The 16,475-nt window shown below is 38.2% G+C and overlaps 1 protein-coding gene across 1 annotated transcript; it reads left to right on the top strand.

The window, feature by feature from the left end:
• The first annotated feature begins 2,441 nt into the window (after window positions 1-2,441).
• On the top strand, window positions 2,442-16,123 carry TRAM1 (translocation associated membrane protein 1). The gene is made up of 11 exons (XM_080579426.1): window positions 2,442-2,712; window positions 5,222-5,285; window positions 5,854-5,975; window positions 6,177-6,293; window positions 7,308-7,366; window positions 7,801-7,885; window positions 10,305-10,375; window positions 10,466-10,570; window positions 11,154-11,297; window positions 11,769-11,929; window positions 14,850-16,123. The coding sequence occupies exons 1-11, from the start codon at window positions 2,590-2,592 to the stop codon at window positions 14,921-14,923; spliced, it is 1,125 nt and encodes a 374-aa protein (XP_080435552.1). The 5' UTR covers window positions 2,442-2,589; the 3' UTR covers window positions 14,924-16,123.
• Window positions 16,124-16,475: the final 352 nt, after the last annotated feature.

Below are 16,475 nucleotides of genomic sequence, written 5' to 3'. Positions count from 1 at the left end.
TTTCTTGCTGTTGCATGTTTTTTGGATTATTTTGATTTTGCTTTTTCCTACATGAAATGTACTGCAGCTGTATATTGTCAATCTGAACAGCTCTCAGAATATAGATTGAGGGACGTTACAGTTTTCAACCTGAGCTTCAGGCTTAGCAGCGAATGATCATTCTAAGATATGTTGTCTTAATGTTGTTTTCAGGGATCGCCTTTAACCCAGTGAACACTGTCCTCTTCTGCCCATATTGATCACTTCATTCCCTAGTCCCCCTTTATTACTTTGCCTAGTTCTTGCCTTTCCCCAATACCTTGTTTCTTTTTTTTTTTTTTCCTCCTGATTAAGGCAGTTTTGATAAATAAAGAAATTCTGATTGTGGCTCAATGACTAATTCCAAAACCCCCTTGCCACTGAAGCGTCACAGCCACTTAGAAGGTTTGTTTTGTTTTTTTTTTTCTGCTTTGTTTATTTGTTTTTCTCTTAGAGTTAATGGATGCCAAAGAAAGTCTTTTCCAGGAGGCTCTGAGGCATTTTTGTCCTACTGTTTCTTCATTCCTACACACAGCCCAACATTTGGTCTAGTGTTCTGATGAAAGCAACACAGGAAGTAGACTGGGGAGATATGAGTCTGCTAGCTGGTGTTATGAAGCATTTGAGCTGTTACTTTCTAGGACAACAAACTTAATTTTGTCTCAGGTTTTACATCTAAGAATCATAAGGGAACAGCCCTTCTAAAGTGTTACTGGGGAAATTAGTATTACTTTAAAAATAAACACTCTAATATGTGTTTATTTTTTAAGAAAAGACTCTAATAAGAGACTTTTTCTTGCTTGAATCTGGGCACATTGCTTTCAAATACAGTGACTACTGTAGCGAACCTGGTAAATTTCTGTTTTTTAGTCTACAAAACATGAAACTGTGAAGTAAAATGGAAAACAAACCAACAGAATATGATGACAAAGCATGACAGACAACGTAAGTCCAGCTAACTTGATGTCATTCATCTCAGTCACATTGCTAGAAATGGACTATTCAAAACATTTTGAACGTTATTTCAGAGTTGCATTGTTGGAGTATTGTACTTTTAATGTAAGCATAATAATAAGTGTGTATGTATATATATGCATATCTTATTTCCACGGGCATCTTTTAATAAAGTTTCAGTCAAACTTTCAAGTGAAATAGAATCATAGAATAAAATCATAGAATCATTTAGGTTGGAAATGACCCTTAAGATCATCAAGTCCAACCATCAACCTAGCACTACCAAGCCCACCAGTAAATCATGTCCCTTAGTGCCACATACATGTCTTAAATACCTCCAGGGGTGATGACTCCACCACTTGCCCGGGAGCCCATTCCAATGCATACCCAACCATTCCATGAAGAAATTCTTCCTAATATCCAATATTTCTAAATAATTATAAAAATGATCACAGGGACAGTTCTCTCTTTTATAGTCACTTTTTATTCATGAGTTCGTGCATGTCAAAAAGTAGATGCACTGCCTGGTCCTACACTAACCAGCCAGATCTTCGAGTCACTGGTCCACACGGAAAGAAACCAGTTCATAGACATGGACTGTCTGTGGTGCGCACTCGTTCAGCTCTGACGAGGCAAAGCTGTACTGAATAGCTGCACCTTAACATCTTATCAGGATTCGTTAGCTGCTGGCAGCAAAACCCCTCCTGACAATGCTTAAATTCAGCCATAAACGACACCTTTTCTAGAGCTTGATCTCCATATATCCATTGTGAATATCTGTCAGCTGGAAGCTTTAACAAAACTATTATGATGGGGGGGGCTGTTGCGTGTTTTCTGCATCTGTGCTGGTTTTTCTTGGATTTGTCTATTTTAGCTCCAGAACAGCTTTCTGGTTTGGGAGTGGGTGGTTTTTTTGTTTTATCCACGTCTTACCTCCCTTTTAATGTCTTTTCCCCATTCCCTATTTCCCGTTTAGCTTTTCTGCCCTTCTGCTCGGACAACTTTTCCTGCCCCTGGCTTCCCCGTTGCTGTTACTCGGACCACGCTTGTTATTTCGGGCTGTACGTCAGGACATAAGCAGACGGGACGCCAGGAGCCCGCTGCCCGCTCGCAGCACCCGCCGGCCGTGCCTCAGGTACAGCCGTAACGGACCCAGCGAGCCTAGCCTTCCGCCCGCTCAACTTGCGGCTCGGGAGAGGCCTGGCGAGAACACAGCTCGGCGAGAGCCAGGGAGGAGGAAAGCGACCGCAGGTGGGCTCGCAGGACCGGCGGAGCTCGGCCTAGCGCAGCCGGCCGCGCGCCGCGGCCATTTTGTGCGCGGGGCCGGGCCCCCCGCCGCCCTCGGGGGGCTCCGGGCGCCGCCGGGCCTCGGCTCCCCGCGGGGGCCGCGCGGTGGAGGCTCCCCGCCGGCCGGCAGGGGCGCTGGCGGCGGCTGCTCCCTGCGGCCGGGCAGCGGCGGGGCCGCGGCGGGCGGGGCGGGGTGAAGCGGAGCGGCGGCGGCTGCCATTCCCCCGCCGCGCGGCCGCCTCCTCCCCCCCCCCCCCGCCTCTTCCTGGCCGCGGCGAGAGGAGCTGCGCTGGCAGCGGGGAGGCGGCGGAGCCCGGCTGCCGGCCCGCCATGGCGATCCGCAAGAAGAGCAACAAGAACCCGCCGGTGCTGAGCCACGAGTTCGTCGTGCAGAACCACGCCGACATCGTGTCCTGCATGGCCATGATCTTCCTGCTGGGGCTCATGTTCGAGGTAAGGCGAGTCGAGGCGAGGCGCGGGGCGACGCGGCTGCCGTCTGCCCGCCGAGCACACGCCCTGCGGGGGCCGCCGGGACACCCCCGGGGGGCCGCCTGGCCCCCGGCCCCGGCCGTGTGCGGAGCGCGGAGCTCGGAGCCCGGCCGGGCGCCATCCCCGGGAACGCCCCCCTTCACCCGCTTCGGCCGTGCCCCGGCTCCGCGAGGGGGGGGACGAGGCGCGCTCGGTCCCTTCGTGGCGGCGGCGGCGGGGCTACGTGGCACTCGGCCGGGGGAGGGGTGCGCGGCCGCGCTCGGCCCGGGGGGGAAGAGGGAGGAGGGGGTGGGGGGGGCGAGGCCCTGCCGCCGCAGCCCATCGCGCTCTTTGTGTGCGCTGCCCCAACGGGCCCCGCCGGAACTACAGCTCCCGTGAGGCCTTGCGGCACACCCCCCGCCCCTCCCGCCAATCCCGCAGGGGGAAGGGAAACGAGCGGTGACGTGTACGTACAGGGCGCGCACACGTGGCTTCCCGCCCCCCCGCCACCCCCAGCCGCGGGGCCGCGCGGCGCCTGACGGGGCCGGCCCAGCGCCGAGAGGCGGCTGGGGGGGAGCTGGGGCTGCCGGGCCCGGCTGGAAGGCGGCCTCGCCTCCATGAAACTTGGTTTAAAATAAATAAATAAATACATCAATAAATAACTAAAACCCCTCGAACTTAGCTTCTGATCCAAACCGACTCTTTTTTAGGTCCTCTCGGTCACCTCTTGAGAGAACCCGCAAGGGGATTTGCCTGTGTGGTTGCCCAGATGTTCTCAGTGGTGGCCTGTCAAAGTCCTACGCGTCCATTTTCATTCACTTGATATACCAAAAGTCATTTGTTTAAGGGTTGTGGGTGTTTTTTGCTATGGGGATGGTTTTCAGAGTAATTTTATTCGGCCTTTGATGCTGCTCGGCTTTAGAGTGGAGTTGAGTAAAAATAACAACATATGGAAAAGAAAAAACAAGGCACACCAAGAAAGCCATTATGTTTGGGTTTGCTATCAAAAGTCACCACAGACAGATGTTATATAGTGGTTTGTGGGATCTGAGGTTAGAGACGTGGACTAACCCATTACCATTTATGTATACTTTTGGGTTACTGTATTTACTGTGTTAATGGTAGCGCTGGAAGTTTTGAGTGGGTTAGATAGGCTGAGGTTTTCACTTGAGGATGTTTTCTACCCCAGCATAGCAGGGCCATGTGCCTTTGCTGGTACAGATGTGGTGTGGCTTGAAAAGATTGCTGTAATTTTTGAAATGCTTTGATATAGGTCTTGGAAATCACCTGGGGTGGTTAGTGTTGGTATGATAAGGTACTTCTACTGTCTGACTTGGCCAGCTGAATTAGGACTTGGAGTGGTTGAGAGAGCCTTCAAAGGGCAGTTCATAGTTGACTAATGTTTTGGATTGTCCTCTAGAGGCTCCATCGATGTGTAGGAAGCCCGACGCAGTTACACGAAGTTACACGAAGTGAATGCTCCGCAATGTATTCAAGGATTCACAGAAAATCTGCTGCTTGTTTACAAAGTGCTAGTTTAAAAGATTAAAAAAAGTCTTTTGAATGATAATAAATGCCGGTAGTAATATAATGATTATCTTCAGATACCAAGGTATCCTTCCAAGAATCTTAGAGATGTTTTTTACTAATCCGTAAGATGAAGCAGGGATGCTAGGTTTTTATAGCAATGGGAAGCAAATCAGATCATGAACATTGTAAAGCACGGTAATTTTTCCTGCTCTGTTTTGTTGATTCATGCTCTTGGTTGGGATTCACCAAAGATATAAAGCAGAAGATTAATTCATGATTACTGACTGCTCTTTGTTTTTGTTTTGTTTTGGTTTTTTTGTTGTCATCCCCCTTGGCCAAAAAAGACTTCAGAACAAACATATTTCCCCTCTCTTTCATTCATTCTGATTTTTCTAGCTGTCCCTCATAAAGGGGTGGCATAACTACCGCTAAATTTTATTTTTTTTTGCCAAGGGATCTCCAGGGTCAAGTGCCAGTTGTAGTGAGTTGGCACGCAGCTAGCACAGTTCTTTCTTTATGCCTTTTCTTTCTTGTTCACATTTTTCAAATAACTTACATGTTTAGGAACATGATATTAACCCTCAAAATTTGTCAAATTAAAAAGTAATTTTAAGTTTATTCTTGTCCATTGCTGCACACATTGTGGTCTAGGAATTACAGGACATTATACATGCTGTTAATGTAATAATACATTATGCGCTGGATTTTGCAGTGTGTGCTATCATTTTAATGTAGAAAATAGTATTTGTAAGTAGAATTTTTGAAATTATTTCTGTAGAGATCTATAGAGATCATGCAGTCTCTTCTACTGTTAGAAAGTCAAATGAACTGACATGATAATGTGAGCTGATCGTTTTCTTAGGGGGGGACAGATGTGCTGGGGAAGGGTACAGAAACCAGTTTTCAGTTCAATATAACTTATTTCAGTGAGATTTTTATGGCACTTCTGTTTTTTCTTTTTCAGATTACAGCAAAAGCAGCTGTCATTTTTGTTACACTTCAGTATAATGTTACCATTCCTGCCACAGGTATGCGTTTTGCAGGTGTTTATTCACGAGACAGTGTTCTCGGACATTGTTAGTGTGCTGTATTTTCTAAATTGACAGTAAGATGAATTGCTAAATTTGAACAGATGTTAAGTAAAACTTTTAATGAATCATGTTAGGTAAGATGCGGCTTTTCTGTTGGAATCATCCTTAGTACTAAAACCCAGTCTGACTAGTAGATAAGTTCATGTTAATTCTTATTCTGATTTTGCAAATGATGATTTTTTTTTTTTTTGCTAGTCAATGGAAAGTTGATAGTTTAACATAACTTTATATTCTGCTTTCAGTGCATTTGGGTAAGCTTCCTAAGTGCATTTAAGTTCTCATTTTTATATTGCATTCTTCCAGAATCAGTTTTAGTTTGTGATTTTATGAAGACTATTGTAAATAGATTCTAGTGACCTAGCTCGTGATGGCAGTTTAATCTGACTTGTATTTGTTCGGTTGATGGCAAATGACTTCTGTCTGAAAGGTTTTACCTTAAGAAACAAACTTAGTAGCAATTAAACTGTATCAGTGCCTAACAGTTAACTCTGTTTCTATCTTTTAGAAGAACAATCTTCAGAAACAATCTCTCTGTATCACTATGGCATCAAAGACTTGGCTACAATTTTCTTCTACATGCTTGTAGCAATAATCATACATGCTATTATTCAGGAGTACGTATTGGATGTAAGTACAAAATATTAATTCCTTTCATCAAGATAATTGTCAGGTTTTTAATTAGACTTTATGACTAACTTAAAAGTAAATTTTTGCGTTAAAGCATTAAAGTGGTAAGACAATGCATTGAAACTTTTAGACATTCTAGTGCAGTTAACACCTAAATGCTAAGTACTAGGCCATATAAATAACAATGGATTTTCATTGCAGAAAATTAACAGGAAAATGCACTTTTCAAAAACAAAGCATAGCAAGTTCAATGAGTCTGGGCAACTTAGTGCATTCTACCTTTTCTCCTGTGTTTGGGGCACAAGTATTCTCGTCTCTGTAAGTATGCTTCCTCTTTTGAAATCTCATAATACAAACACAAGTTTCACTTGCTTATAATGATAAATAAGTTTTCAGCTTATTTTTTTCTGGTTTTAATATTAAAGCAGGGACAGGTTTCAAAACTGTGGGGTAGTGGTAGTCATAACTAAGTAAAAATTCTGACAGCATTACTGCTGCTCAGTCTGCGTTAATTGGATTTACTGTCAAATGAGTAAAGTAAAACGTGGCTTTTAAAAAAATAATGCTGGCTCATTATTGTAAAAAAATGTTTAAAAAAAAAACATCACACATAGTATTTTGGCAGCTTAGAGAGTGGGTATATAGACAGGTTGCTCTAGGCTCAAGTGAGCGTGTGCTTTCAGATGACATGCCCTTTGGTTAGCGATTGTACATGTATGAGCTTATCCCCAGCTGTAGAGCATTTCTGCCCTCAGAAAAAAAAAAGGGGGGGGAGGGGGTAAGCCATCTTTTGTTCCCACATGCCTGGACACTTTCTGAGAAGTATCTGATTTATCGTAGGCTCCTAAATTATTTTTCCCTGGTAGTAGCAGTAGCCTGTTCTTTAATGCGAAACTTCATTTTCTAATAATAATAGAAATTTAAAATTTTGGGGGAAAAAACTCTGTAACATAATGAGTCCTAAATAAATTTTACTCCCCTTAGTTATGTTCAAAGCTTGTCAGCAGTTTATAAGGGAAGACTTGCAGCTGTAATGATGCTGAAATGATCTCTGTCTCATAAGGACTCTTTTCTTCTTCAATGGGAACTTGATTTGTTTTGTTGCCCTTCTTTTTTTCTTCTCAGATAATACATTTTTGTGTTTTTTATTGTTGTTTATATTTTTGGGGGGTAATATATCAATCTACAGCTTTTACTTATGTGTAGATGTCTCAATACTTGTATGTGTACACATTAAATAAATACATGTATTTATGTGCAGTCATTATTTCTGACCAGGAAGTAACAACATTGTGTAACTTCAAGAGTTTTCATTTTGTTTGTTTGTTTTAGGAGAACTATATATCAGATCCAACCTCTCTGTGGAGGGACTACCCGCACACTCTGATTCCGTAAGGCTTCTTCCTTAAAGGATTGTTGGGGGGAGGAGAGGGGTGTTGTCATTTTAAACTCAGGTTATGTCATATACAATTTGTGTAGAATAAATGATCTAAACTACATTAGTCGCTGGTTGTTTTTTTTTTTTTGCATTGATGGAGAAACGTTATTCTCCTTCAATTTATAGGATTTAGAGTCATCTTTCTGTATGCTTTAAGGAATTTACGTTTTTGCAGGTAATTTAAGGAATTACGTTTTCGCAAGTTTTATTTGTCTTAATTTTTATTATTTGGTATTTAGAAATACTGCTGAGAAGTGAGTTGGCTGGCAACAAGGATCTCTATTTTTCTTTCTTTAGAGACTGATTCAATGTGTTCACAATGAAGTTTCTGAAACATTTTAAGTTCATTAATAAAAAGTAATATTCAATTCTTGCTGTATTGTACAGGTTTCAAATGAAGTTTTTCTACATCTTACAGTTGGCATACTGGTTTCATGCTTTTCCAGAATTGTACTTCCAGAAAACCAAAAAAGTAAGTACAAAATGTAAATGGAGAGAATACCAAACAAAGCAACTCTGGCAGTGGAACGATGCATTGCTTTTGGACTTCCAGAGCATTGTTTTACCCTACATTTCCTACCGTGTTCTTATCTGTGTACTTATGTTTTTCCTTACTGGAATTTTGGATGCCCAGATGTCTAGACGAGAATGCCGATGCTTTCTTCTCAACTAAATCCTGTATTTCTAAATGCAGTAAAATCACTATGTCTGTTGTGTAAATAGAAATTACTGGTCTACCTCATCTACTAGAAGAGTGTGAATTTTCCTTTGAGAAAATAAATCTGAGATTTTTTTTTCCAAACTCTTTTCAAGATTCTTGTAATGAATTGTCTGAATAATCTCATTGAAATACAGAATTGCTTCATGAATCACGATACAGGTGATGAAAATAAGCAGTGAATGATTTGCTAAATCCAAAGAATATTAAACACCAGGATTTGTTGTAAATACCACTGTCCTCAGCAGAATTTCTAGATAGTTTTGTGTTGAGGTTTTTGATGGTGGATTTTTACAGCACCTTTGCCACCTGAGAGTTTTCTCTCTTGGATTTCTCAGAATTCAACTGCTAACACTGAGTTTCCTGTAGATTTTTGTAGCATGTCTTTTGCCTACCTTGACTAATTTAAGTAGTCTCTTTGCATGTTCTTTCCTCAGGCTCATTTTGTATGCACAGTTTCCTTTTTAAACTCTTCTCTTGTTGCTCTGTGACTAGACTGAGTCTCTGCTGTCAGAGTTCGGCTTTTTTTCAAGAAAATGAAACGTGTGTTATATAACCATAGGTCTTTGTTTAAGAGCCTAGAGCAGGCTTGGGAAAATAGTAATGAGGTGCTTTGTTTTCATACTGTTCACAAGCAGTATAAACACTGATGTTTTACAGACACTTTAGCTAACGCTCCCATACTGTGTTAGTGATATCTCTACAGTTTGAATTAATACCCAAATGTTGGTTGTTTTTCTGTTTTTGCTTTTAATGTAACATTAAGAAAGCTGTCAAAAATGCTGTATATTTCACAGTAGTGTTTTGTTGGGTCACTGCTTGGAATTTTAGCCTATATCATTTAGTTGTAAGAGTAATGGTTGATTTATTTTAAGGGTAACGGTTCATTTATTTTATCAAGTTTATAGTTGATATTTCTTTCATCACACTGTAACTTATCTTGGCATCTCTGCCTTATTTTTTCTCTTGAAAGAATTGGCTTCTTTTGCTTAGGTTACTCATCTGCTGACATAAACAGCATGAAAAAAGGGTTCTCAGATCAGCTTTCTGTATGGTAGTGGAGACCTCCACCTGCATTTTTCCAGTAGGCCATAAGTCTCTTGACAATTGTTTAAGCAGGCAGCATGGGCTATTTAAGTGTTGCCTTGGTTCTGAAAAGAGAACACAAAAGGCTTGTACTGGTAGTACTTGGAGAACGTGAGTATTTGTACTGACTACTTTCTAATCTGCCTGATACAACATTTTTTTTGTTGTTTTCTTTCAGATAATTTAAAGGTTTTCATTTGTTTTTATGTACCTCTGTATGTGTGTTGTTAGGTGTTGTCACAAGTGGCGGTTTCATTCTGAGCTTTTGTTGGTTTTGAGGTGGAGTATTACAAAAATAGCATAGATCTTACAAGATTAATTTTTTATTTTATTTTTAATTTACATGTGTACAAGACAAAACTGAACCCCTTACTTGAAGCTCAGGGAATCTTTCAGAAAAATAGGGATTTCTTGAGCACAAATGAATACAACTCTACATACCACTTCAAGAGAAACATTAGATCACAGTGATAGTCCACTTCAGTGATTCTTCTGTTCACAGGTGGTACCTTTTGCTTTCCATACACTGTTCGTTTGTACTTTCTTTCACGTTTCTTTCTCTTTATTACTTAGCTTCTATGAAGCATGTGATTGAATGATGCTGGCTAAAACCTTGAAATTTTTAAAATAGATGTCAACACCTGTAAACCTTTTCATTTTGGTTCATTTTATTTCTGTAGCGATCTTACAGAATCTAATGGGCAAAACTACGTAGAACTAAAGAAGCTTTTTCGAAGATACAATAATACATACCAATGAAGTATTGTAATAGCTAGTACAAATTCAGATAAGTCATATCAAAGATAAAATTGCCCTTCTGAAAAGCATCTTTTTGATGTTTGATGCATCTTCTCACATAACATATGTCTAAGATAGCGCTTACTTACCAATAACACGTGGTAAGTCGTGTGGAATTAGAAGATCTAGGCTGAGTAATTCAATGGAAGAACAGGCCACATCAAGGTAGCTGGGAAGACAAAAAAAAAATTTCCAAGACTAGGAAATAGCCTGTAGTAATGTATAACACTGTAAATTAATGTTTGACATAATTTATAATGTATAATTACTTTTTTTTTCTTGTTAATAGGAGGATATCTTTCGCCAGATTGTCTACATCGGACTTTATCTCTTTCATATTGCTGGAGCCTATCTTCTAAAGTAAGTCAGTTGTAAAGTTTTTGCAGCCTTCAGTCACTGTCTTAAACATCTAACAAAATGTTTGAATGCTTGCTCTATTTGCTTTGATAGTCTGACCCATCTTGGACTTGTTCTTCTGGTATTGCATTACTTCGTTGAATTTCTTTTCCACATATCCCGTCTTTTCTACTTCAGTGATGAAAGATACCAGAAAGGGTAAGTGCTCATTTCCGTCTCGCGAGCCTCATGCATTTAACTTACCAGAAGCCAGAATTACAGGGAAATTCATACAGTATTTCCCTAGAAGCCACAGTTCTCCAAACTCATTTTAGTATTTATATCTCTAAAACACCTTTGTTCTTTTTTTTTTTCACTTATTCACCTATACAAGTAAATGTTCGTAGCTGTATAAATGGAAATCAAGTCTCACACTACTTGAAGAAAAGTTTTCATGTACAGTTCTCATAGGAAAGGCAATAGCATAAGTTGCTAATGCAATCAGTTTTGTAGGAACATGCTCACATTCTAATAGTAATAACAGTCACTTTCTGTGGAGTTGAAAATAATTTTCAGAACATAGTTTTGGCTTGTAGGAAAAAAATGCTAGGCAAAGATTTTCTTTTTGTCTTCGAGTACTGGAAGTCACGATCAGTTTAGGGTAAGTACAAAATAATGAATTTAGTCAAGTTCTTAATTCTCAGATGAATTCACGTAGTTAAGAATAAATATTTGCATTGCTAGTCCTTGTGGTGGTATGAACAGAAAATTCTTACAGTGTTTGTGGTATTTTTCTTTGTAGATTTTCACTGTGGGCAGTTCTTTTTGTTTTGGGAAGGCTTCTCACCTTGATTCTTTCAGTCCTCACTTTTGGCTTCGGACTGGCAAGAGCAGAAGATCAACAGCTGAATTTCAGTACTGGAAACTTTAACATCCTGGCTGTTAGGTACAATAAACTTGGAATGGTTCTTAAGCATGAGCTATAAACCTGTGTTAAATACGCAATATAAACGGTGTGGTATTAATGCTAGTACTGAATGATTAAGTGTTTTCTTGCACCTAATGGGATCAATAGGTATAGCTTTGGTAACAAACTTGTAACAAGAAAGTGAATAATTTACACTCCACAGGTGAGAAATCTGTAACTATAATCTGTAACTATAACCTATTATTGATCACCTGTCCTTTTAATGAATTAAATACAACCAAAAAAATAACATTGCCAATGTAAGAACATCTACTTATGCGTAATCCAGAAAGAATCACTCTAATGCAACTGAGGAACCTGAGTAAAAAAAGCAGTTTCTGACGTATAAAAAAACTATATGAGGTACTATTCTACTTTTCTTTCCACTTTGAACAAGATGAACATACTGATAAACTTTTATATCTGGTGTTGTTGTTTTTTTCCCCCTAGAATCAGTGTGCTGGCCTCCATCTGCATGGCTCAAGCATTTATGATGTGGAAGTTTATTAATTTCCAGCTTCGGAGATGGAGAGAACATTCTTCTTCTCAGCCTCAGACAGTGAAAAAGAAGTTTGTAACGGCTAAAGGAAAGACCTCCAGAAAAGAAAGAGGTTTGTATTTTTAGGTTTCCTGTTGCTTTGACTTCTCAAAAAACAACTTCAAGTAACAGAGAGCCTTATCTGATATATGTGCTTAAACTTTTTATGTTTAGCTCTCAGGTGAGACAAGTCAGTTATAAAACAGTATTAGTGAAAATTCTTTTCTATTTAAAAAAAGATGAACGTGAGTCATCTATAATTAAGGGTTTGGTTTTCTCTTCTAATTAACTGAATGAAAGAATTACCATTTCTTCAGTTAATGCAGGATTGGATTTTATTACGTCTAATTTTATTACTTGTGCAAAATGTGTCATGCTTATGACATGCATTTATAAAAAGGGAACAGACACATTTTTAGATGTTTTCATTAATCAGATACTTCTAAATTCTTGCAATGAGTTTCAAGCAAGTTTTTCAGTGCCACTAAACCCAGCTTTTAGGGGAAGGAGGTGGTTTGATGATCCAGTAAATAAGCTTGTTTGACCATCTTTACTAAAAATAAAAATTTGAAGCTTTTTAAAAAAAAAAAATGGGAAGGTAATAACTGCTTACTACTTTAAACCTTAGTATTAATAGCTCTTGGTTTGACCTTTTGATTATGTCAAATTCTTCTTATGAAGAGGGCATGAAAGACAAATAGTCTGCCTTTTCCTCAAAGGAAAATGTGTTCTCTTTAAGTAAATAAGTAGATGTTTCTATTGTGCTGTTAAATTTCTGTTTTGTTAAATGTTAGCTTGAATAGTTTCTGCACTTTTTTGAAACTGATTTACCACAAAAGCTTATTTCCCCATGATCCTTTGCTACCAACTGTTTGTTGCCAACCTGTTCCACTTTTTTGATACATAGAACTTAGTGTATAAAAACAGTTATACTGATCAGAGATAAATTTTCAACCTTTAAGTTTTTCTTTATATTAAAATCACGTGCAGTAGAGTATTTCTGTAGTTTCTTTTGATCGTTTTTTATTAGCACAACTTGGTGATTGGTGTTGTGTTTTTTTACTTTTTACTGCCCAATGCTAACACACAAGTACTCAAGGTGACAGTCTGATTTTTTGTTTGTTTTTGTTTGGTCTTGGTTTGGTTGTGTAGATTTTGAAAATGTTTATATGATACCAATAGAAAAACACGGTTGGACATTTTTTTTACTGAGTGAGCCTGTTTTGCTATGTAGTTGTCACACTGAATCTGAGCTTAATGTTTATTAGTCTTACTTTTTTTTTTGTGAAATTCATTTAAAACTTTTAATAGAAGGATCTGTAAAATGTAAACTTAAATAGCATTTTAATCAGCAAGTTAAAAATGTAGCTTTTAAACCTCTTGAAAATGAAACTTTCATTCATGTAAAACAGTCTTGTTCTGTGTGTGTGTACCTGGATGGATTTTGGGAACCAGGACACAAAATACGTTGCTTTTAGACTGTGCCAAAATCAAGAAGTGACAGTGGAAAAATTCTGATGATGTATGTGGGATACCCAGGCACTTGCTGATTTTTATTCTTTATTTTTACTTGTTTTGACTTAACTGTTCAAAAAAAAATGTGATCTCAGTTGTCTGGCTTGGGTCTGGCTTATCATTTGTAAGCTTTGTAAATCAAGAATAACCCAAACTTTTTGAGACGAATCTGAAGACACAAACTTACAAGGGTAGTGTCATTTACAACCAAATAAAGTTAAACAGATTTGGACTGTTCCTATGGGACTAATTAGACCTGTGACTGGTCTCTTTCTCATGTTCGTTTCTGATTTTTGGTTTATTTTTAATTACTTCTGTTTAGTTGCTTGTTTGCATAAATGGGAGTATTGGGTGTAGTGAGGGAAGAAGGAACATCAGCAGTTGTTTTTGTGTGTTGTGATCTGCAACACACCTGGAGATGGAAAATGTGAATTTAACCAGTTTTTTATATGGACAGGTACAGCAGTTGCTTGAAATCCGAATGATACTGAACGATAAGAGCAGAGATGTAAGCAGCAGGCAGTAGAGCTGACTATGCACTTCTGCTCTTCAGATCTGTTCTGTAAATTTGGTTACTGTCATGCAACAGCTGTGCTTCCATGGGTCATGGTGACATTAAATGAAGAGGATACTTTAATTCACAGTGGTATCATGTTGCTCTGTTTTACTCTGTTGTGTGCATGATGTATCTGTAGATGTTGGGTCATTGTTTTGGCACAAATGTTTGCTGTGAAATAGTCAGCAAAGTGGTACCTGCACATACTAAAACTGTTGAGACCTTTTAAGTCGAGAATTGGGATTGAAACAAGAGAGCTACAGCTGGTAACAGGTTCTTCCATTGTGTTCTCAGATGGGTGTCCAGTCTTGTGCTTGAAGTCTTTCCATACTTCTCTCAAATCTAACCATTTAAATATTTTATTCAGAACATAAATGATTTCTATGTTTTTTAAAGTGTATGATTAATTAAACTTTTATTTATACATATATACACATATACAGTTTTCCTACGTATATAAAAAGCTTGTAAAGGTAAGTTAAGGAGTGCAATTTTATCAAGTATTAAAAGAACAAAACAGGTGGGAAAACGGTCAAGACCTATACCATGGAACTGTATATACTATATGATCCCAAAATTTCATAGGATTGTCTCATCTACAGGTTGAATATTTCTCTTTGTAAGAAAATATCTTCTAAAATATACTACAGCTAATCTTGATTTTCAGTTTAGATGTAATATAATGCAGACATTTCACTATTTGGCCATGTCAGGAAACTGGACTTCAGTTTTCATAGTAAATTTTAAATTCTGAACTTTGTAAAAGCTTCATTATACTATTTTATCATAAAATATGAGATTTAATGAAGGAGATGCATCAGAAAAGAAGTTAACATTGTTTGTGTAGGGCCTACTAAGAAGTAATAATGAAGTGTCTTATTCTACTTGAAAAATACGTATTTTTTATCTTTTTATTTTTTAGAAAATGGAATAAATGGAACAGTGACCTCAAATGGAGCAGACTCGCCTCGCAGCAGGAAGGATAAATCCTCGTAAAACTGGGTTTTATTAAGTTAATTGACTAATGTCCCCAAAGAATCTGCTTTTTACATGGATGGCCCTTCAGCACTAGAGATGTTATAGATTAAAGAAAATACAAATCATGTTTTTTGATTACTGCTATTGTTTTGTGAAACTTTTTTTAAAAGCCATTTTGACTAAGAAAAAAGGTTTATCTTTATCTGTCTACAAACACTTCGGGGGGGGGTGGGAGGGTCACAACATTTTTTAAATAACATTGACACTTTTTTAAACACTTACTGTGATGATAACTTCACTTAATGAGGATCACTGATGCAATGTATTATTTCTTTCCAGTTTTTGTAATATTGGTGATATATACTGTTTACCAATTTCACTTTTTCCAAGTTCTTCAAGAAGTATTGCAAAATTGAAGTAAAAACTTAGTATGCATTTCAGATATTCTAGCTTTTCGTTAATTACCTTGATTCAAATTCACAGTTCAAATTGGAATTCTAAGACCACACCAGTAAACCTTTTTATTTTGTAGTTATTGGCTACACAATGTCTGCTCTAAGAATTGCCCCATATCATTAAAACAAAACTGAACTAATTGGAAATGTTGCAGAGTCTTATTGCTTGTTGGTTAGAAATATCCTTAAAGGAACAAAAAACCTTTCTGAGATACAGCTTTAGCACTTGAAAATTAGAAGGGAAAGTGCATGTCATTGAAAGTGTTCATTTGAGTAGCACCGCTAACTGCCGTCTGTGCTTTTAAAAGTGTACATATCTTGGAGAATTGGTGTGCGTTGGACCTTCTTTGAAAACTTGTCTTTCTGATTTTAGAGGGTGGAGGTTCTTACAGCGTGTTGTGCTTGTTTTAGGAGGCATTTAATGCTCCGTGAAGAGGGAATTTGTTAGATAAATGGATCAAGTTTTGACAAACATTCCTTTATTCTAACTGCTTTGCTTTGTTTTACCTCTGTTAGGAAATAGTTTGATTTCTCCTATATATATTTTTATGAAAGAATATTTAAAAGCTACAACTTCTTAAAACTGGTTTATTGTGCCCTTTGCTACAGCTGGAAAAATCTTAATTTAAGATTTTTTCCACTATCTGTCCTTCATAACGGTATTAAATGTGAAGCCTTGTCCAGTTGATTTTCCAGTTTAATATGCAGTTAATGTTTTTCCTCTGTATCCTTTTGTAATGGGAATAAATCAACTTGGGAACGAGTTAAAGATTTTTATTGTCTTAAGAAGTTGCTAAATCAGGCTTTCAAGTTAACCCAAGTATTAGACTGCTTATTGATTGAGTAGGAGTAATTATAAGCAATCAACCTGATAAATAAAATAGTTTAATTAAAACTGTTACTATAGTTTAGTTTATACCCCCAAAAATAATAAATCTGCATTCTGTATCTTACACGGTTTGGTTGCTTACTATACAGAATAAACATTTCTAGTACAAAATGTTGACTACATGTAACTATCCATTCTTCAATCATATAGTGCTATTTAGAGTTATTACAGTATAATTTATTACATGTTTCAGCTAATTTAAGTCACAGTTCTTGAGTGCTTGCTT

This window comes from Anser brachyrhynchus (assembly GCF_964034855.1).
Source record: "Anser brachyrhynchus genome assembly, chromosome: 2".
Lineage (NCBI taxonomy): Eukaryota > Metazoa > Chordata > Aves > Anseriformes > Anatidae > Anser > Anser brachyrhynchus.
This window is presented reverse-complemented; position numbering and strand designations above follow the sequence as displayed.